This window comes from Hypomesus nipponensis, chromosome 7, assembly GCF_054491055.1.
Source record: "Hypomesus nipponensis isolate SF chromosome 7, ASM5449105v1, whole genome shotgun sequence".
NCBI lineage: Eukaryota > Metazoa > Chordata > Actinopteri > Osmeriformes > Osmeridae > Hypomesus > Hypomesus nipponensis.
In genome coordinates this window covers 2,920,236-2,942,500 of record NC_140367.1, presented here as the reverse complement: position 1 = coordinate 2,942,500, position 22,265 = coordinate 2,920,236, and the positions used below count along the sequence as shown (strand labels likewise).

Here is a 22,265-nt window from a genome sequence, read left to right as displayed (position 1 = left end):
TGTCTGTCTGGGAGCTGAGCTGGAGAGCAGGGAAGAGCCAGACAGCTGACCAGACACGTGTCTCAGCTGTCACAGGACCCTGAAGTCTCTGACAACATCTAGGATCTCTGTCAGATTTGTGCTCCTGGAGAGTTTTGATTCAACGCAGTATTGCGTTCACTGATGTTCATGTGTGACCTTTTGAACAGCCAAGGACTTCATCAGCAGTCTAATGGAGAAGGATCCAGACAAACGTTACACCTGTGACCAGGCTCTCAGACACCCCTGGTGAGAGACTCTCTCACACACACACACACACACTCCAACACGCTCACACTCAACAGCTTCAGAAGGTGTCCAGTGAACAGTCTGCCAGTATAATCAGACTATAGGTTATATAACAGTATGCAGTGTAAGCACAGTGTATTTATGTGTGTCAGGATCTCTGGAGGTACAGCCCTTCTGCAAGAACATCCATGAGTCTGTCAGCAGGCAGATCCGCAAGAACTTTGCCAAGAGCAAGTGGAGGGTAGGTGTGCTTCAAACTCTTCAGCATTACAAACACAAAATGCTTAAACCTCTCTCTGACTCTGTCTCTCTGTCTCTGTCTCTCTCTGTCTCTCTCTCTCTGTCTCTCTCTCTGTCTCTCTCTCTGTCTCTCTCTCTGTCTCTCTCTGTCTCTCTCTCTCTCTCTCTCTCTCTTTCTCTCTGTCTCTCTCTCTGTCTCTCTCTCTCTGTCTCTCTCTCTCTCTGTCTCTCTCTGTCTCTCTCTCTCTCTCTCTCTCTCTCTCTCTCTCTCTCTCTCTCTCTGTCTCACTCTTTGTCTCTCTCTCTCTGTCTCAGCAAGCGTTCAATGCCACTGCTGTGGTGCGTCACATGCGTAGACTGCAGCTGGGCAGCAGCATGGACGCCTCCAATCCTCTCAGCAAACAGCGGCAAAACCAGGGCCAGAACCAGGGCCAGGGCCAGACCACCAATAACACCACCAAGGCACCTACTCAGACTCCTGTGCCGGCATGCCCCAACCTGACCAGCATCCAGCCCCAGGCCCAGTCCCAAATCCAGCCCCAGGCCCAGGCCCAGTCCCAAATCCAGTCCCAGTCCCAGACCCAGACCACCAACCAAATCCAGACGGAAACCCAGCCCCAGAACCACAGCCCCAAAGCAGCCCTGATCAAGATTCCATCCACGGACACTTCCATCCTAGCCCTCAAGGACGGTGAGTGCTGCTTGGTAGACAGGAGTGTGTACACATACTATAAACATCAAAACACACATTCTGAGACTCACTTTCCAACATGCTTCTGATGTTTTTGAGACATTCCAAGTCTCAAATATATCAAATATATTTTGTGTCTTGTATGTTTTTGTGTTTGTAATGCTCTCTAACTCTTTCTCACACTGCCTTCCCCCACCTTCCTTCTCTCCTTCTCTCTCTCCTTCCTCCTTCCCTCTCTCCCTCCTTCCTCCTACACCCCCCACACACACACCCCCCCCCCGCAGGTGCCACAGCCCCGCCCCCCTCCTACAGCCTGGCATCCGCCACCTCCTCCTCTGTCACCGGGGCGGAGCTTACCCGGCCACGCCCCTCCGCGGTTGCCACGGTGATGACTGGGACAAAGTGACGTCAGATTCCTCGGGGAGCAAGCTGGGAGGCCACCCCGCTGTGAGATGGGGGGGGGGAGGTTAGAACACCCCTCCCCCCTCCAACCCATGCCCCTCCCCCGAGCCTAGCCCCTCCCCTCCACACCACCAAGGAGGACTGCGAGGGCCCAAAAAAAAAACTGTCTTTGTCATCCCACCAATCACAACACAGCATTCTCACCATCTGCCCTTGCTCCTCCCACTGCCTGGAGAACATGTTGGTTACCTGAGACATCGACACCGAACCGATTTACTTGGACCAGCTATGATTGGCTGCTCTTAGGTGGGGGTGGGACCATAGAGCTTGGGCTGGGTCAGTGATAGGGTCAGGGTCGTGTCTGTCATCGTCAACGGAACTCCTTGACGTGATGGAATTCCCTTAGCTTCCATCTGATCTAGTCCTTCCATCAGCAACGCTCCAAATTCTTCACACTTGTTTCTGTCATGGGTTGACAGTTATAAGCTGGGACTTTTCATTCTGATTTAGACCCCTCCTTTTTCTCTCGCTTGTTCAGTAATTGTTTTTCCCCATTTGCTTGTTTGTGTTGTGCACATGTTTTAAGAAAGTGCTTTATTAGTACCATATGACTGTTCAGTGGTGTCATGTTAGGAGATTTGACCCATTTGCACAGGAGGGTTGGATGATTTCTCAGACCCAGATAACGTTTGTAGAACTAGCAGTAATTAGCCTCCTCATCCAGGAGGACTCATCAGGCAGGGAGTAGAGATGGTAACAAGCTGTCCAGACTGACATCAGAGCATCGGAGGAATTCTCTGCTGTGGAAACATGCGGAATGTTTCTTTATTTTCTTACTTTCTAAGACTTTTATAATAATCGCCCTTTGAGGGTCGTAAATACAGGTCATTCTAAGGCATCGCAGGTTTAAGATGTGGAGAGAGTCGTGGACAGGATAGTCTCTCACGTTAGAGTGGCAGGTATAGATATACCACATGTAGAAACTATAAAATGCGCTGCAGATTTAGGATAGCAAGCCGTACGCTAACATTTGAACGCGTCAGTGGCCAAGCAGCAGGTGTTTCCTAGCCCAGGACCTGGATGTGTTGAGTAAAGGTCCCTGATCTGAAGATCTGAAGGAGACTGTGAGTGGGGCCTCTCTGCTTTTCAATCGTAGCTTCGGATCCACCACGGTGGAGCTCTTAAGCCACACCCCCTTTCCCCCAATTCCAACCAATAGCATAACGAAGCCATGGCCTCGCGAGGTGAGCCCGTCGGGATGACATCATCACCCTGCGCCCCCAGCTCCAGTTCTCAGGGAGTTCCTCAGCTCAGTCAGGCTATGCCGTGACCCTTGGTTTCCTTGGCAACCGCCCGCGCTCGTTTCCGGCCAGGTGATTGGTCGGCGACGCGTTTAAAGGGATCGCTCAACTGTAGTCGATCGTGTTTCTAAATGGGTTTGTACCTCCTGACAGAAACCTCCTGTATCCTCTGGTCTCTCAGAGCCAGACTGAGTCACACAGATGTGTTGGCCAGAGACCAGATAGGGCTGTGAGGTGCCATAGAGCAAGTGTAGGGCTAACCAGGTCTGGTGGTTCCTGTGTGTGTGTGTGTGTGTGTGTGTAGTCTGGAGACGTCCTGAGTTTGCAGCATCTGCCATAGTAGCTAGGCTCCCCACATGTCAGAATGCGATATGCGAGAGAGCACACCGTGTCTATTTGATGCAAATCTAACTATCCCTTTACAGAACGTCAGTGTAAAATGTCCCGTCCGTGTGAAATAGAGCCAAAGACAGTGCTGTGGTCAGGAAGGTCTACTGTGAAGATCTGAACTAGTGGAACCATCTGACGCAACAGCAAGGAGGAGTCCCTAGGAGAACCTGTCCGGAACATGTTGAGTTTCAAGGCATTTTAGATGTTCCAGGTGGGCAGACAGAACGGCTAGTCTTGCCCGTGTGAAGGTGAAGACCCTTGGCTGTGTTATCTGCATATCAAGCCACTCCTTTCGGAGCGAAAGGATCTCAAACCAAGGGCTGAACACAAACTGAACTGCAACCTATCAGAGGGGAAGTGATTTTCTCTTTTTTCACCCTCCTTCCCTTCCAATCGTCTCCCCGCTCTTTCCTGTCATATTCTTGATCCCCATCACTCTGTCCTCTCCCCACCCTCCATAATGACTGTGTTCGTCTTCATAGTAACCTGGCAACAAGAAGCTTGAAAACTGAGACTCGTAACTTAGTTACGGGCCCTCATTTAGTTGGATGCCATCCCCTTGTCTGAGTGTACCTGTGTTTGTGTGTGAATGCTTGTGTATTGATACAGTGTGTGTGTGTGTGTGTGTGTCTTGTCGAGGGGTGGTGGGAACATGGGGAAGATAATTGACTTTAGGGCTCCACCAACCAACGCATTTATGTTGTCATGATTTATTTTTATCAAAAATTATGTGTATTTTTTTCTGATATGAGTATCCACCAAAAAAAGGTATTGTAAATAAACTGTGAATATGAATGATAATTTTCAAGGTAACCTTAAAGAATGTTGTGCTGTTCGGGAAGTGTGTTTTTCTGTGGGCGTGGGGTGGAGGGTGGCGATTGTATTCTCTTAAAATGTGTTCACACCAAAAGCGAAGCAAATTATTCGAGTGACACAGCGTCAAGCAAAATTTTTGAAAAAGACGCAAATTCGCGTGTTTGCATTTACTTTACGCTACATGTCATCTCGCCGCGCGGAAAATTTGTGTTGTGTTCAAAAAGATTCTCCGCCCCCTCCAAATCGCTTGTTTATAACAGCATGTGGAAAACACTTGTAACTCCATCCACACCACAGACGATCTGCCATCGTGTTCTAAACAATATCGTTTTTTTTTTTACTGGAGTGTTAGTCATCTGTTTTCCCCACACACACTGTTCTGTAAACTCAAGCTTCGGTTTCCTAACATGTGTAAACGTGAAAGCTGCAACGACAGCCACTGTTTTAAAAACTCTACCGATTCACCATCCTCACATCTGCCTGTCGCCTGTGCTGTTTCTCAGCCCTGAGCTCGCTGTTGCCACAGCGAAGGAGCTTCGACAACAGCAACTTCACAACCCTTTCACGATCAACCCTCATGAGATCTGGAGAAGATGTAAAAAAAAATTATACAAATGCAAACTATTTCGTAAAAGAACAATTCAAGCATGTTTAAAAATGCTTGGAGAGTTCAGCTCCACAAGTATGCATCACCTTATATGTCCTTGTATGTGTATCTGTAACTAAAGGAGTACCTGTGTAGGCCTCAGAGCCTGGGGCTTTCCCCGGGCCGCGGCCCAGAAAAGAGCCCCTACGGCGGGCCGTACTTACTCACTGCATGAGACCAAGACCACCTTCATCTTGTGTGTTGGCGTGGCAACGTCGAGTTTGGCGTTGGCGTGGCAATGTCAAGTTTGGCCTCCATGTCATGCGACCATCCTGTCGCCGCCTCTCTCTCTGTGCTGTGGTGATGATGATGATGATGATGATGATGATGATGATGAAGATGGCCTTCTGTTAATGTGCTTGTGTATGCCTTTGACAATCATGTGCACATAACAGCGTTACCGTGACAACAACAGAGGCCAGAATGACTGATTGTATTACTTTTATTTTGTTCTTCTCCTCAAATAAATCCTGAATGATCATGAAGTGATTGTAATTGGGTTTTTATTTGTTTGAGTGTGTGTGTGTTTCAGACTCTCAGACGTGTTTAAACTCATGGATTAGACTCCAAACAGATCAAAGCTTCCGCAAAAAATATCTCTCTTTTGTCTGGTTGGTTGACCTCTAACTTTTACACCGGATCAGAGATGATATGGCCCAGGACACACACAAATACACACACGCAGACCTATTAAAAGACAGCATATCCTACACATGACAGATGTTCAACAGACACCAGATTCCTCTGACGGACGTTCCCCAGACAGGAGGCAGACAGACGTTCCCCTGACGTTGGGCAGATGTTCCTCACAGAACCTCGTCAAGTACTAGATGAACCTACCGGTCCGCCAGAACAGAGGGTCACACACTTGGGGCCTACGTTTACAGGATGCCTTCATGGCTAAATGAAGCCCCTCCCCCCAGGCGTCAACAAAGCTGGTGGTTGGATTCCTGGCTGGTTGTAATGACATAAGTAGACCGTCCCCCTGTGTTCTCCCCAGGGCAGGTTTGGAGCCGGTGTGTAATGGTGTATTTTCCACTGTGGAATTGCTTGTGTTAAGGTTAATCATAGTCATTATAGATAAGTGCTCTTGCGCCTTAACTGGTAAAAGTGTTTCTGGATAGTGGCCTCTGTTGCAGACGCTTGAGAAAACCTTAAACCTCCGAGACGGACGAACGCACAACCCAGATCCCAAAAGCCTAACCTTTCACCTTTAACCTTTCACCTACAGAATCCTCAGTCTGATGAAAGCACATTCCCTCAACTGTTTATTCTCCTTTTCCTTTAGTTTTATTTATCTTTCTCCATTGCTCTCTCTCTCTCTATTGATCTCTTATTTGCTTTCTCTTTCTCTCTCCCTCCCTCACGCCCCTTCTAACAACCCTCACTATTTGTTAATTTTGCTCAGGCCAAAGGAATGCTCTGGACACATCATAGATATTGACACACACACAGAAATACACACACAATCTCCACCTCACCACTCCATTCTCTTCAGGGGGTCCTATAGAGGAAGCAGAAAAACTAAAGTCTCCTGAAATGACCTCCCTCCTCCTGTCCTCCTCCCTCCACTTCACCTCCTCTCTGTCCTCGGGTCCAGCCCTTCTCTAGTCTGGTGGGACCCGGCCTGGGTGTGGGTGAACCATCCTGCTGATGCACCGAGACTCACACAATGTCCTCAACCCTCCTCTGACCCTCCCTTTAACCACGCCTCTGTTCTCTCCTCTTTTTCTCTTCTCCTCATTTCCTTCTCTCCTTCTCCTCTCCTTTTCTCCTCTCCTCCCTCTTTTTATCTCCTCTCTCCTTCTCTCCTCTCCTTCTCTCCTCCCTCTCCTCCCTCTCCTCCCTCTCCTCCCTCTCCTTCTTTCTTCCCTCTCCTCCTCTCCTCCTCTCCTCCCTCTCCTTCTCTCCTCTCTCTCCTCCTTTCCTCCCTCTCCTCCTCTCCTCCCTCTCTTCCCTCTTCTCCTCCTCTCCTCCCTCTCCTCTCCTCTCTCTCCTCCTCTCCTCACTCTCCTTCTTTCCTCCCTCTCCTCCTCTCCTCATCTCTCTCATCTCCTCTCCTCCTCTCCCTCAGAGATGAGGAGGATTTTCTCAGGACCGGACACTGTCAGACCATCCAGCAAGCGGAAGGATCCTTCCAGGGGTTGTTATGAAGGCAGAATTAAAGAAATACTTCAGTGTAGTCCTGCTGTCTTTCCCTCTTTCCCTCTCCTTCTCTCCTGCCCAGAAAAGCACATTCCATTCTGCTCAGTGTCACCACCGTAGCCTGCCGGCCAGGAGAGAGGAGGAGGTCAGATATGAGTGTGTGTGTGTGTGTGTGTGTTTGTGCGTACTTACGAGAGCTAATGAGATTAGGAGTGTGTGTGTGTGTGTGTGTGTATTGTCCCCCCTTGTCCAAGGGGGGCAGGAGAGCAGTCCGATGCAGATATTTATTTTACCGTCCTCAGAGAGCCAGACGGTGATTGAGTGCAGGGACTGTGTGATGGGGTTCATGAGTTAGGACAAAGACAGGGACACGGAGTGTGTGTGTGTGTGTGTGTGTGTGTGAGAGAGAGAGAAAGATGAGGGAGGAGTTTTGGAATGTGTTTGAATGTGTTGTTGAGAAATACAAAGTGTGTGTGTGTTTGAGAAAGCGTGTGTGAAAGAGACGGAAACTGTGTTTGTGTGTCTGTGGGGGAGGTACATCTGGCTTGGACGCCCCATGCCTGGAGGAGAGAGGGAAACCCATTAGGAGCCCTCTAACATCAGCCCACATCTCTCCAGAGTCTCTCCTCTCTCTCCCCCCTCTCCCCTCTTTGTCTCTCTCTCTCTCTACCTCTCTCTCCCCCCCTCCCCCCTCTCTCTCTCTCTCCCCTCTCTCTCTCTCTCTCTCTCTCTCTCTCTCTCTCCTCTCTCTCTGTCTCTCTCCTCTCTCTCTCTCTTTCTCTCCCTCTCTCTCTGCCCCCTCTCTCTCTCTCTGAAGCTCATCTCTCTTGCCACTAAAAAAGCTCTGAAGTCTGAATAAAACAACAGTCTAACATTAGTATCTGACAAATGTATGTTTTATTTGGAATATCAGAAATACATTCATGTAAAAAATTACAAAACACTACATCCCAACACATTCAGGACGCAAAGAGACTCAGACAGGCAATATGTGGATCTAATGTCTATTCATTCCAACACTGTATTCATCACACACTCTCCTTCCTTCCTCCCACCATTTCTCTCTCATTTCTCTCTTTCTCTCCATTCATACTGTACACACTAATGGAAAGACAACAGCATTCAGCTTATGGATGCATGGTATCATAGTATTTGAGTACAATTATGGCAGAACCAAGGCAGTTGCTTTATGTGGGTGTTCACTTCAAATGTTGTTGTGACTGTTAGTATGAATATGTTTCCCTGTGAAAGCAAGTACTGTATACAAGTACAGTGCGTGTGTGTGGGCGTGCGTATAAGTTTGTGTGTGTGCGTGTGTGCATAGGTGTGTGTGTCTGCATAAGTGTGTGTGTGTGTGTATATAAGTGTGTGTGTATATAAGTGTGTGTGTGTGTGAGCCATGTGTTCCAGACTGCCAGCAGCCTTGCTCTCTGTCTGCTCTGTCTCACAGCTTGGCTCGGGGGCGGAGCCCCGCCTCATACCGGGGGGGCGTGTCCTCCTCCAGCGAGATGGCGTTGAGGTGACGCCCCGCCCTCCTCTCCGCCTCCTTCAGCCTATTGCGGAGCTCCTGCAGTTCCTGCTCCGCCCGGCGGGCGCTCTTCTTGGCGTTGCGGAGCGAGCGCTTCACCTTCCGCACTCGCTCCTTCAGCTGCCGGCCCCTCCTCTCCTGCTGCTCCAGCTTCTCCTGGAGCCTCCTGCCCTTCTCCTCCTCCTGGAACAGAGCCCCCTGCACCGAGGAGCACAGCAGCTGCAGAGGAGAGGAGGAGGAGGGGAGGAAGAGGGGGGTAGGAGGAGGAGGAGTATGAGGAGGGGAGGAGGAGGGAGGGGAGGAGGAGGAGGAGGAGGAGGGGAGGAGGAGGAGGAGGGAGGGGGAGGAGGGAGGGAGGAGGAGGAGGAAGAGGAGGAGGAAGAGGAGGAGGGAGGGAGGGAGGGAGGGAGGGAGGGAGGGAGGGAGGGAGGGAGGGAGGGAGGGAGGGAGGGAGGGAGGGAGGGAGGGAGGGAGGGAGGGAGGGAGGGAGGGAGGGAGGGAGGGAGGGAGGGAGGAGGAGGAGGAGGGGGGAGGAGGAGAGGAGGAGGAGGAGGAGGAGGAGGAGGAGGAGGAGGAGGAGGAGGAGGAGGAGGAGGAGGAGGAGGAGGAGGGAGGGGGGAGGAGGAGGAGGAAAGGAGGAGGAGGAGGAGGAGGGAGGAGGAGGAGGAGGAGGGGAGGGGAAGAGGACAAGAAAAAGAGATGGGGAAGAGGGGACAGCAGAAAGACAGAGAAGGAGCAAGGCATCGGGGAGGGAGGGAGGGAGGGAGGTGAGAGATGGAGGATTGGGCAGAGACGGATGGACAAAGTGAGAGAGACGGAGAGTTCTTAAGGGAGAAGGGGGGGTCAAGGCTGTGAGCCTGTTTGTTCAGACAGCTTGCCAGTTGCTATCTGGTGTGCTGGCATCAGAGGGGAGCGTGGGAGCCCGGTGACATCATCCTCTCATTGGCTCCCCGCAGCTCCTGCATGTGTTTCCTAACGCTCCTCTACTGCTGCTTCTACCATGTGATGTGTGTGTGTGTGTGTGAGTGGTGTGTATGTGTGCCCAGACTGTAGGGGTTACAGGGTGGAGAGATGGCTTTGTGGAGGGTCACTGTGTCTAGTAGGGGTGCCAGTTATGAACATTTTATTATTGTGTTGAGTTATTGTGTGAAGGACTGTGGGGTGTCCCCAGACCCTGGCTACAGTACTGGATTTAGTCATGTACAAGGGGCCCCAATTTTCCAGCTCATTGGTGGCGCATGGCCTCTCTTCTAACCCCCATCCCAATCCCGTGCCACAATGTGCAGGTCGACAGGGGTGAGGGCCCCTGCGGAACTGTGTGTGCACGCAGGCCTGTGGAAAACTCAATCCAAATAATCTCCTTCTCAGCCTATTGTACTGTTAGAACTCAAAAAAAAAAGCTCCTGCAATCCAAATGACTGTGGTGCAAGTGTGCATACGTGTGAGGGTGCGTGTGAGGGTGTGTGTGAGGGTGTGTGTGTGAGGGTGTGTGTGAGGGTGTGTGTGAATGTGTGTGTGTGAGGGTGTGTGTGTGAGGGTCTGTGTGAGGGTGTGTGTGAGGGTGTGTGTGTGTGAGGGTGTGTGTGAGGGTGTGTGTGAGGGTGTGTGTGGTAAAAAAAAAAGTGAAAGTCCTTAGTGCGTTTCAGGGTTCGGGCCCTTTGGGGACATCAGCCTAAACTAAGCTCCGCCCCCACCACCTGTCAAAACATCTGAGTGTTACCTGCTGGTCATCTGTCCAAACATCAACTCACACACACACACGTTCACATACACGCACACACACACACCTGCCCTTTGACCTAACCTGAGGCCATTTCCCTAACAGACTCTTAGCAGCTGTAAAACCTTAAACTAACCACCGTCTGTGTGTGTGTGTGTGTGTGTGTGTGTGTCTGAGTGACTGGCGGTGCATCTGTACACTTGTAGAAGAGATAGTTTCAGAGACATAGAGAGATCCTACAGTAGGACCAGGGTAGGCTACTACCACAGTTCAGAGCAGACAGGACAGCAAACCTCTGTCCTTAAGAGGCCGTCTCTGGGAGGCAGCCTTAAGACCACCAGCAAGAGCCAATTCTTACTCTCTCCAGCTTAACTGTACCATCTCAATCTAGATCCCCATCTTTCTCTCTCTGTCTCTCTGTATCTCTCCCCATGTCTCTCTCTCACACACTCTCTTTCCTTTCACCCCATCCCTCTCTTTCATTCCTCAATAGTTGCTCGGTAATAAAGGAGAGGAAGTCTTAAACGGGCAGCATTCTTCTCGGAGCAGTTCCGGAACGCTGAGAGGAATTCCAAGAACCAAGCGTCCATAGATTCCAGGGTGCTCCGGAACTGTGCGTGGTGGATAAGAGGGGTTTAGATGCTAATTGAGGGGTTTGTGTGGAAGTCAAGGTGCTCTGTGTGGCGGGGGCCGCCCTAGGCTGCGTGTGTGTCTGTCTGGAACATCAGCGTTCTCACAGGAACACACAGGGAGCAGACTGAGCCCACCTTGCTGTCCCTACGTCTCTCCCAGCCCGCCACTCACATCCCCCATCTTGGGGGTCCACCCCACACAGGAGTCTACACCAGAGTGTGTGTCTGTGTGTGCGTGTGTGTGTGTGTGTGTGTGTGTGTGGGATAGTCACTTTGTTGTGCAACTAACAAAGCTGACACACACACCAACACACAGACACAGAGAGACATCTGCTTAGCCATAGTGACACACCTATTCACGACCCTGAGGTCACCACCTCTGCTTGTCCACATTCTGGCTCAAGTCGCACCGTGGTATTAAACCCCTGACCTTTGACCTCTCACTCCCTAGATCCTCAGCTTGAAACCCGACACCCGTGGTGTCGCACACTCCGTGGTAAAAACACGATCAATCGACTGTACTTCTGAGGTGCCACACGTCAACGCTGTCAGTGTCCAAAGCCGTAACGCTTGTCTTAGGCACGGCTAGATACCATTTCAACACTTAGCCCCTTCCCTCAGCTGTGTGGCTAGGATGGGTGAGGTGGCTCTACACCAAAACAGGACTGACCCCCAGGCATCACTGTTGATCCACAGTTAACCCTTTCCTCTAAGCTGATGATTAACCTCTGATCTCAGGAACAACCTATAGAATCACCTGACCTTATCAGAGGTCAAACGCTTCCATCCTAGTCCAGGACAAGGTCCTTCGAATCGCACACTACACAAAGGCACACAACAGTGTGTGTGTGTGTTGTGCTGGCTTTGACATGGTGGGTTCATGTTCTGCAGGAGGAGGGAGGGAGAGAGAGGGTGGAGGAACGTGTTTCTGACTGAGTTTGGGAACATTCCACCCAGGATCCTGAACACAACACTGACACAGCCACCCAGGATCCTGAACACAACACTGACACAGCCACCCAGGATCCTGAACACAACACTGACACAGCCACTAGGATTCCCTGTCTTCCACCCAGACCCTGTGTACCATATACGACTGAGGTCTCTCTCACACACACACACACACACACACACACCCGGAGAGACCGAGAGACTAAACTGTGTATCAGAATCGTGTCCGCACAGAGGACCAAGGGCAAGTTAGACTTTTCAAAGTTGTCAAGGCACACACAAGGAGTGTGTGTGTGTGTGTGTGTCACTTATTTCACCTCAGGAAAATGACTGCAGATGTTCATCTGGAACCTTGACTGCAGTTACCCTCCGTATCCAGGGGCAACAGGGCAGTAAAATATGGAGTTGAATATATTCCATAACTGGCCTTGCAACTCGCATGCCTGCGTGTCTGTCTGTGTGCATGCGTGTGTGTGTGTTGAGTGTGTGCGTGCATGCGTGTGTCAACATTTTACGAGCAGGTTGAATTTATCTTTCCAGCTGTTCAGACCTGAAGACCTCTTTACCTCCACTATTTTCTTCTCTTTCTTTCTCCTCCCTTCTTTCTTTTCCTCCTTCCTCTTACCTATCACAGAGAATCTCTCCCCTTCTACCCTCTCATTCTTGTCCCCTCTGCCTCCATTCTCTCTTTCTCCATCTCTCTCTCATTATCCTTCTCTCTCTCTCTCTCTCTCTCTCTCTCTCTCTCTCTCTCTCTCTCTCTCTCTCTCTCTCTCTCTCTCTCTCTCTCATTATCCTTCTCTCTCTCTCTCTCTCTCTCTCTCTCTCTCTCTCTCTCTCTCTATCTCTCTCTCTCTCTCTCTCTCTGCCCCTCCCCTCTCTCCTCCATCCCCCCCTCCTCTTTCTGCCCCCACCCCTCACCCCCCTCCTCTCTCAGTGTGGCGGTCCTACCCTGCTGTCCTCTTGGGCATCCCACTCAGGGGTGAAGGTCTGCAGGGGCTGGCCATGCGTGCAGTTGGAGAACTGGAACAGGCTGGAGAACGTCCGCCTGTTCTCTAGGGTGTCCGGAAAGATGGCGTCCTGGAAGTTGACTCCATGGGGCAGGATGTTGTAGTTCTCATCCATCCTGTGCATAACACGCAAATATGCAAACCATGGAAACACAAACATGTTTAGTAGAGTCAAAATTTGCCAAATGCCAGGGAGGGTAAACACAATATGTTAGAGCCAGGGCAATAAAAAGTTAGAAAGGAGATGTCTTGTGATTATGATTGACTGGAAGACCAAGACACACTCACTCACCGGAGGAAAAAGATATAAGAGTAGTTCTCCATCACCGTGTGCGACTGACACGACAGGTAGCCGAGCCCCGTAAGATTGAGTCGCGAGCCGGCGGGAACCTCCAGCATACTGCCCCACGCCTGGTCGCACACGAGCTCTACCTCCGCCGAATAGAGAAGACCCTCTTCCGCGCCCTCATACCCGTACCCAAACGGGAACGGCAGTGAGTTGTAGAGGTTCTCGCCCCCACCGAACGGCTCCCGATGGATGGCAAGCACCTTGGCATACACTATGATCTCCGCGAGCTCCGCGCGGCATCCCTCGCTGAGCGGACGCCACTCGGTAGGAAGCTGACATCCGTGCGTCTTCTCCAACGTCCATGTAACGCAGCCCAGCGCGAGGAGCAGGGACGCAAAGAGCATGGTGACTTCTGCAGTTAGTTGTTCCCCGAGTTTACGCGTCACTAATCATAGACCCAAGAAAGCCGCGCTTGAAGCAGTTTTTTTAATCACAATTTAGGAATGCATACTTACATAAGTAAAGTCTGTTAGTTTCAATAGTTCCAGTATTATCCTTTGTGAGATGCTGATTTCATTTTTGTTATATGACAGATTATAAGGGTGCAATAGACAATCATCCAAGTTATTGTTTGCTAGAGCTTGTTTGGTATTGATAACATCCCCGTTAAAGACGACCAGTCATAGCTCCAGATGGATCCAAAAGCAACTACTTTAGGTGCGCAATATTTGACCTAGAGTCCAAAGTCTAACTTTGATGCCCGTAACAGCAGCGGCAGTCAACATCGTCCGTCTCCATTCAGAGACATTCCTGCAGGCTCTCTAAGCTGCAGACCTCAGATGTCACCTCACCCAATCAGACAGCTCAAAAGTTTAGTCAGCCAATCATTGACCAACCTCTGGTTTTATCTGTGAAAATGTTTAATGAATCAATTCTACAGCTGAGAACCACAATTGACTATGAATCACTTTTTAGGAAAAAAAGTTACGGTTAGGAAATCACTACGTTTATTAGGCATACGGGTGTGCGGTTTATAGGCAAAAGTGTGGACTATAAATCAATCAAGTCACTGGTCAGATTTTCCTCATCAAACTTTTTGATAAGTAATTCAATGACGGCTTAACATCCAAAGCCTATCCGTATGTGTTGTGTTAGCGGATATCAAACTTGAAACACCGTATATCAAACTTTTTGATAAGGAACATTTAAAATGTCTGCTGTGATGTGTTCAAAAGTAACAAATAGTGGCACCAAATTAATAATAACTGACCTAGTTGCTGAGGTAATTATCTATAGGTGGAAAGGAGGCTTTAGTGTTGTGTAAACTATGTAAAGCTTGGCTATTGTGTTCAGTCTCTGATAATGAGTTTCGAACCATGTATTTCAAACCACATTTAGCGTCACCTGCTGGGGATGTAGGATGTCTGCATTAAATACTTTGTCAAGAAGGCCAAATCATATTTTTTTTTTTTTTTTTTTTATAAGTTTGGTAACATATTCTACCCAGCAGAAATTCAATATAAGACTATGTGTGGAGAAATTATACACTTTCGAAAACGTAATGATAAAAATACACTTAATATTTTACTACAATAAATGGAAACAAATAATTGATTAATGGAGATGTGCACTTGTTTCTAAGCATGTCTAGTGATTAAATGTGATGTAAATGCGCAAGGTCATTCCCGAAGGGGAATCCCAGTGGAAAAAGACTGGCCATGACGTCACTGTCAGCTGATCTAAAATATGTTATTTCTTCAGTAGGGGCGTTAGCGGCGCAGTTTTTTCCGCTAACATTCAACACATACGGATAGGCTTTGGATGTTAAGCGGTGGTTGAATTACTTCAGCCTTGTAACGTATGGTTAACTATTTTGCGCAAGTGATATAGAGTTTCTGATACTGCTGTGACGTAAGCTTTACACAGGAAACGCTCAAAACCAAAACAGATCAGTAGACGTTTGTGCAGTTAGGAAGACTTGTCTCTGGACCTAGGCTATCAAACCGAATTTGTGATTGTAAAATATTTGTGTTCTTTACCGCCGGTAAGTAGATCAAACTATCTCATAACTAATTCATGTAGGCTATGTTGTATGTCAAATGTGACGCACATGATCCAGCTGAAGTTATTAACTTTATAAGTGTCCTGTCTAATGTGAAAATATTTAAGGCCTAACTTAGGGTAGTCACGGTTCTAATTACCTAAGCGATACATAAATACACGTAAGTAAAAAACGATTGGAAAAACAACTTTGACATTGAACATTACTGACTTGTTGTTAATCAATATTTTATCATCAACTGCGTATAGGCTATCTACAGTTGTTCGTGTTGTGCTACCTGATAGAGACATTTATCGATAGGCCTACTTTTAGAATGACTTGACATGTACTGGTCTCCCGAATACGTCGACATCAGGCTATAGTCCTCCCCGACACGTGACTTCTGATAAGAATGTTGAATTAGAAACTCGCGCTTTCGTTATTGAGCAACAACGCCAAGAAAAGCTATGTCTCTCAAAGCCTCCATTTTCACTGAGAAGAAATAAAATATCTATTTTTAAACCTGTTTTCCGCGAGTGCAGGGTCTGGAAACATGGCCACAGGCACCCCCATGGTGAACGGGGAAGTGTCCCGCCACGCCGCGGGAGGAGGGCACCCCGGCCCAGGGGAGGGGACTCTGGAAGGCACGCTGCATCAGATGAACATCCTCATCCAGGAGAACAGGGACCTGAAGGGTGAGGGCATGGGACTGATGAGGGGGTAGTGGTGGTTTAATGAGAGAGAGAGAGACTGAGACAGGGAGACAGACAGAGAGAGGGACAGAGAGAGAGACAGAGAGAGAAACAGAGACAGAGAGATAATACTTAATAGTGTCTCTGAGTTGGTACATGCAAGCCCGACCCAATAAACAAACTAAACATGTGTTTAGGGCACCGTGATTCATTTGACCCACCCACCCCCCAAAAAAGGAGAAGGAAAAAAAAGAAATTGCCAATCAAAAGGCCCCCCTACACTATTTTTGTTTGGGCTCCCCAAAACCCTGGGTACATGTGTGTACTGTACTCAACCTACCCTGTGTCTCCCCCTTGAAGAGGCTCTCAGAATGACCAACCTGTCGATGAAGGAGCGCTTTGAGGACCTGTCCACCTGGAAGGAGAAGCAGAGGGAGGAGAGAGACTTCCTGGAGGAAAAGCTGGATGAGGCAAGGAGACGCATCGAGGCGCTCACCATAGACGACCGGGAGCCGAGGAGCAGGAGGGGGGAGCAGGAGGGAGGAGCAGAGGGTAGGGGACAGGTCAGTAGTCTGTCTTTGTCAGCTTTATACAGCTTTATTTAACCAGCTGTATAACTTTTTTTTTTCCTTCTAACTTGTCAGCAATTCATTTCCTCAGGTAAAAAAAAATGTTGTTTGTGAAGGTGCCCCCTTGGATTTGGCATATGAACGATGTTTTGATTTCATCGTTTCGTTTTATACAGCTGATGCAGATGTTTTGATTGGGTACCGTCTAGGGAGGTTCAGCCAATCAGAGTGCAGAGCTGGTGGCGTTGCGTGCCCAGGTGGCTCGTCTGCAGGCGGAGAAAAGTGACCTGGTGGCCATGAACTCTGAACTGCAGCTGAAGACTGGCCACGACTCACCTGAGGACTCTTTCATAGAAATCAGGATTGCATCAGTGAGTAACACACACCACACACACACACACACACACTCTCTCATGACCACATTGTGTGTGTGTGTTTGTGTTTAATTCTTTCCGTTGGCTGTTTCCAGGATGGAGAGTTGGGAGCGAAGGATGTTTGTGACGGTCTGGCCTCCAGGTTTGACATGAGCGCTTCTCGTCTGGAGTCTGAGGACTTGACGGTGAGCCAGCTGCTTCAGTCCCTGAGGAAGGAGAGCCAGAGGGTGGAGAGGCTGCAAATTGAGCTCCAGGCTGCGAGGGCCAGGTGAGGCCTAACACCATGGTCTCACTACCACGTCACCTTTGATGATTCAAAGTGTTGGTGTGTTTTCTTTGTATCTGACCTACTGATTTGTGTGGTGTGTGTGTGTGATGCGTTTAGGATTACAGAACTGGTGGAGAAGGAGAGCTCAGAGAGCTGCACTCAGACCTCTCTCCAGCTGGAGGAGAAAAGGGATGTCCCACCCACTACTGCAGGGGCTGCAACAGAAACAGAACAGAAGACGCAACAGGAAAATTCTGGAGCCGGGAAGGTACGCTACCAAAATTTGCGTTGTTATGCTTGAAAACAAATCAATTTGTCTGCCAGTAGAGAAAGAACATTTCACCTGACAAGATATCTTAAAACAATGTGTCGTTTACGTAAAGGAAGTCACTAGGGCATCCACTTACACTAGAAACAAGTCCAACTGGATTTAAAATCTATAAACAAGATCATCCCACTCGGCTAGATGTAGAATCTTGGCAGTGCACATCCGGAATGCTCAGTCTCACTGAGAGAGCAGTCAAGACGAGAGCTCATGCTGTTAGTTTCATATTCAACATCTCACGAAGCCAGAGAGTAACCCAGGATGGAATCTTGTTTGCGTGCGTGTCCCAGGCTGAGTCTGAGGTGGAGCACCTGCGGGGCCAGATGATGACGTTGTTCAAAGAGCTGCAGCAGGCTCAGAGCAAACTGGATGAGGCTGAAGTCATGAAGAAGAACCTGCAAGACAGGTGGGAGGGATGGAGGGAGGGATGGAGGGAGGGAGGGAGGGAGGGAGGGAGGGAGGGAGGGAGGGAGGGAGGGAGGGAGGGAGGGAGGGGAGGGAGGGAGGGAGGGAGGGAGGGAGGGAGGGAGGGAGGGAGGGAGGGAGGGAGGGAGGGACCATCAGTAGGAACAAAACAAACTTTTCTCCTTCTCTCTACTGTCCTTTCCATCTCCCTCCCTCTCCTCTCTTTGTCTCTCTCTCTCCGCCGTCCTCCGCCCCAGATGCAGGGATGTGGAGCAGGATGTGGTGACACTGAAGGCCCAGCTGGTAGAGAAACAGCTGGTGCAGAGTGAGAACGACCGGCTCAAGCTCCAGGTGGACAGCAACAAGCAGCAGATCCAGCTGGAGCAGAGGAAGTCTGGAGAAGTGAGGTGGGTGGGGCGGGGTAATATATATATGATTATGTAACATATTGGATATAAATATTCTGCTGACATATTAATCAACTCAAGAAATTATACTTAGGAGTCACTTTATGGAATATAGATAATATACACACACATACACCCACACACACACACACACACACTGAAGCGTGGCAGTGCTGGTTTGGAAATCCCCTATTTATCTTTAGAAACCCCCCTTTCAGTTTCCACTGGTCATTGGTAATTAAAAGTCATCAGTAACCCCCCTCCCCCCTCAGGGACAACTTAAGTCATCAGTAACCCCCCTCCCCCCTCAGGGACAATCTGGCCCAGCTGAAGGATGCCTACACCAAGCTGTTTGAGGACTACAACGAGCTGAAGGAGGACCGGAAGAAGGTGAACACACACCCATCACCCGGCTCCAAAAACCCTCACTGCTACTGACACTACTACTAAACACAGTGCATACCCCCTCTCTGACCTCTGACCCTGTGTGACCTCTAGGGGGCAGCGTCTAAGGAGCTGGCGGATGACCTGCAGGTGCGCCTGGTCGCGGCAGAGCAGGCCCTGGCCACCAAGCAGCAGAAAATAGACGTCATGAAGCAGGAGATCTTCCAGAAGGAGAAGGAACTGGAGACCATCTCAGTGTTCCAGGCTCAGGTAGGACCCTACCTACCAGGAGAGCAGCCTCGTGGATGAGTTATTCTCCTTGGCGTAGTCATTCTTTGTCGTTTCCTGTGCGTGTTGTTGCTCACGCGGTTCCCCCTGCTGTATGTGTGATTGGTCATCAATTAAATCAGGGAAAGCAAAGAAGAATCATCAATAGTTCTGTTGCTCTGCTCAGAACACATGGAGCATATACTAGTGTGTGTTGTGACGTGTGTGTTTTGTGGTGTGTTTTGTGACGTGTGTGTTTTGTGGTGTGTTTTGTGACGTGTGTGTTTTGTGGTGTGTTTTGTGACGTGTGTGTTTTGTGACATGTGTGTTTTGTGACGTGTGTGTTTTGTGACGTGTGTGTGTGTGTGTCCGTGCAGGCAGAGGTGTACTCCTCAGACTTCTACGCAGAGCGCGCTGCTCGGGAAAAGATCCACGAGGAGAGGGAGCGTCTCGCCACCCAGCTGGAGTTTGTCAAGAAGCAGAACTCCCAGCTGCAGGACGAGATGGACTCTCTGGGCAGGTACGGCAGGCTGGCACCGGACGTTTCCACCGGTGTTTGGTCTGATTGGTCGTGATGGGTCACGTGAACAGATCGGCCAGTTAGAAAGGGATTTATTCGCAATGAAAGTTTGCACAGACAAGGAATTTGCTTTGGCAGGAAGGTGCATATAATAAACATATAAGAATCTTACATTTTAATATGTGGTCTAACTATACTATGGGTACATAAACTAGCAATACTAAGTGGAGTAGAATTAAAATAAAATATAAAATAAAATATAAGTTGCTGTAATTTACAATATAAAACACAAATATTATAGTAGATACAAATGGTACAGATACAGTATTGTAATGTAGGGTGAAGTGCCTTGCCCAAGGACACAATGTAATTTGGCACGGCAAATGACCAACTGGCCACCTTCAGATTACCAGTCCGATTCCCTAATCACTCAGCCACTTGACTCCCCATGACTACCCCATTTAAAAAGAGTTGTTGTCTTCCTTCCCCAGGATGTCGCTAAGTGAGATGCAGATGAGACACGTGCCACGAGGAAGTAATCCACATGGGGGCGCTGGTTCCCAAGGAGCCAGAGGTACACACCTACAGAAGACATTAGAATAACCATTAACGCACACACTGGGCTTTCAGCTCAATTTTGGACAATTTGATTGTCTATTAATTGTTAATGTTAGTTTATGCTAGTTTCGAAGGAGGTTAATATAGCACTATAGATCAAGAGTCCACAGTATTGTACATATACAGCAGGTAGTCTTGTATTTGTCAGGTACACAGAACAACACAAGGTCAGACTGGGCACTGAAATTCTTTTTTTTTTTCACTTAAATTTTTATTTCAAAATTCACAGTTCACAATCAAAAATAATACAATAAACAAAAAACAAAACAGGAACCAAACAGAAAAAGTCGGCTTGGGAGTTACATTTCTCGCAGTACTTATTTTCTCTTCATGTCTTCATCTAAGTAATTTGTTTCTGTCCATATTCCTCGTCGCCGGTTTTGGTTCTGAATATTGTCCATTTCTCCCACTTTTCTTCAAGCTGTGCTTGTTGTAGTCTTAGGCGGTGTGTCAGTTCCTCCATTACATAGATTTCTTCTACTATGTCTACCCATTCTTTCTTACAAGGAGGCTCCACTTTACCCCATTTTCTAGTTATAGCCTTCTTACTAGCTATCAGTAGTATTTTAATCAAATATTTATCTCTCACTCTTATATTCTCTTTGGTAAAATTGAAATTACAAAGGTATAGTACCATATAGCTCATTGGAATATCATAACCTAATATATTTTGTACGGTTTCATGTACAATTCCCCAAAACTGAAATACTTTATTACATTTCCAAAATATGTGTGAGTGGTCTGCAGCATCCTTTACTCCACACTCTCTCCAACATGATACATTTGTGTTATTATATTTGCTCTTGACCTTGGGCGTGATAAAAAAACGGATCAGATTTTTCCAAGAGAACTCCCTCCATATCCGCGAATTAGTGGTCGTCTGATGTGTTTTCCACATGTCTTGCCAATCATCATCCGAAATTTTCATACTAAACTCTGATTCCCATTTTTCCTTTATGTATTTAGTTGAATGTTTAGTTTTTGTCAATGCTTGATATAAAGCAGATATGATTTTTATTTTCTTTCCTTTGTATGGGCACTGAAATTCTTAAGACAAGACAACGCAAACACCTGGCATAACATAACATATAAGTACACGGAACATAATTTACATCTATGCTGAGCTTAAATAAGTGAAACTTCCTAAATATACAGATAGCAATAAATAATCGACTATACTAACCCTAATACTAAAACTTCCTAAATTACAGATAACAATAAATACTACACTATACTAACCCTAAATGCAAATAAAACCTATTTCAACCCTACAACCTATTCTAACCTAAGTGGAGTACAGTACAGGTACAGCTTGTGTGTTCTGTGATGTTCAACCAGGGATGGTTTCTCCTAAACGGTTCTTCCTCCTACATGGTTTCTGTCTTCCTGTCAGGTGGTGATGGCAGGGACCAATCACAGCAGAGGACCCTCCCTGAACACGCCTGTCCCAAGTGTTTTGAGATCTGCCCAGACCTGGACAGTCTTCAGATCCACATCATGGACTGCATCATCTAAAGCCTTCCTTGTCGTCCCCGACACCATCTTCATCCTCTGCTGTAGCAGATGAAGCACTTTATTCAGAGTCTTCCTCTTTGTCGTTATTGGGCTCTGAGGTTCAGGGCTGCCTAGTGGGTGCTGGGGTCCTGCTCTTATTTAACATCTGTCTGGGTAGATAGAGGGCATACTCTAAAGCATGTTTAATACGCAGTCTCTCCACCGGACTGAGCAATACAACTGTCTCTTAAGATACCGTTATAGTTTTGCTGCCTCTCCCAATGCAGAATGTGTATGTCTGCAGAAGGGGGGGATCAAGAGTTTAATCAGCTTAAGAATTTAGAGGTTGGATGATTCACTGGCTTATTTATGCAGACTTTTAAGCGTGATCATTTGTTTCCTTACTTTTCCAGTATGCTACACGAACGGCCCAGATGAGAGATTCTCTTATACGTGTATGCTTTTTGGTTTATTTAATTGTCTCATTCTGGCATTTTGGGTGCGATTCAATAATAGGTGATTATTATTTCGATTAAGGAAGGTGGTATAGTCCTTACTGAACGTGACACTTCTACGTTATATTTAACGTTAGGTGTTCGACGTTAATGAGATGAAGAATTTGTGACATAAAATTCTAATTATGAAGTTAATATAGAGAGAGCGAGATGCATGGTCTCTTGTTTCGACCAGATATATAAAGAACTGAAAGTTCGCATAATGTGGGCAATCGCTACTGTAGCGTAACAAATACATCCTTCACCAAAGTTCCATTAGTATAATTTAATAAATGGTTTTCCTACACCAATGTGTTTCATGGGCATATTTGTGACCTACAGATAATCCAGTTGTGCGCCAGATATACTTTTTTGTTGT

The 22,265-nt window shown here is 48.0% G+C and overlaps 3 protein-coding genes across 4 annotated transcripts in view; 2 read left to right on the top strand and 1 right to left on the bottom strand.

The window, feature by feature from the left end:
* The window catches only part of camk1da (calcium/calmodulin-dependent protein kinase 1Da), a 39,852-nt gene extending 34,614 nt beyond the window's left edge, over positions 1-5,238 (top strand). The window contains 5 exon segments of the mRNA XM_084701360.1: positions 189-267; positions 420-441; positions 443-508; positions 823-1,198; positions 1,483-5,238. Coding sequence (XP_084557486.1) covers positions 189-267; positions 420-441; positions 443-508; positions 823-1,198; positions 1,483-1,604 — 665 coding nt within the window. The 3' untranslated portion in view covers positions 1,605-5,238.
* Positions 5,239-7,772: 2,534 nt separating this feature from the next.
* ccdc3a (coiled-coil domain containing 3a) lies at positions 7,773-14,022 on the bottom strand. Its single transcript, XM_084701359.1, has 3 exons — positions 13,032-14,022; positions 12,681-12,855; positions 7,773-8,645 (listed from the first exon to the last, which is right to left on the bottom strand). The coding sequence occupies exons 1-3, from the start codon at positions 13,430-13,432 to the stop codon at positions 8,343-8,345; spliced, it is 879 nt and encodes a 292-aa protein (XP_084557485.1). The 5' UTR covers positions 13,433-14,022; the 3' UTR covers positions 7,773-8,342.
* Positions 14,023-14,899: 877 nt separating this feature from the next.
* Positions 14,900-22,197, top strand: optn (optineurin). 2 transcript variants are annotated; one of them, XM_084701867.1, is made up of 13 exons: positions 14,900-15,072; positions 15,612-15,764; positions 16,122-16,324; positions 16,540-16,701; positions 16,800-16,972; positions 17,090-17,240; positions 17,588-17,703; positions 17,960-18,109; positions 18,421-18,499; positions 18,608-18,763; positions 19,138-19,280; positions 19,772-19,854; positions 21,292-22,197. In XM_084701867.1, the coding sequence occupies exons 2-13, from the start codon at positions 15,623-15,625 to the stop codon at positions 21,411-21,413; spliced, it is 1,680 nt and encodes a 559-aa protein (XP_084557993.1). In that variant the 5' UTR covers positions 14,900-15,072; positions 15,612-15,622; the 3' UTR covers positions 21,414-22,197. The 2 variants fall into 2 exon arrangements, with proteins under 2 accessions (XP_084557993.1, XP_084557994.1); XM_084701868.1 differs by lacking the exon at positions 15,612-15,764 and having other exon boundaries at positions 14,903-15,072.
* The last annotated feature ends 68 nt before the right edge of the window (positions 22,198-22,265 follow it).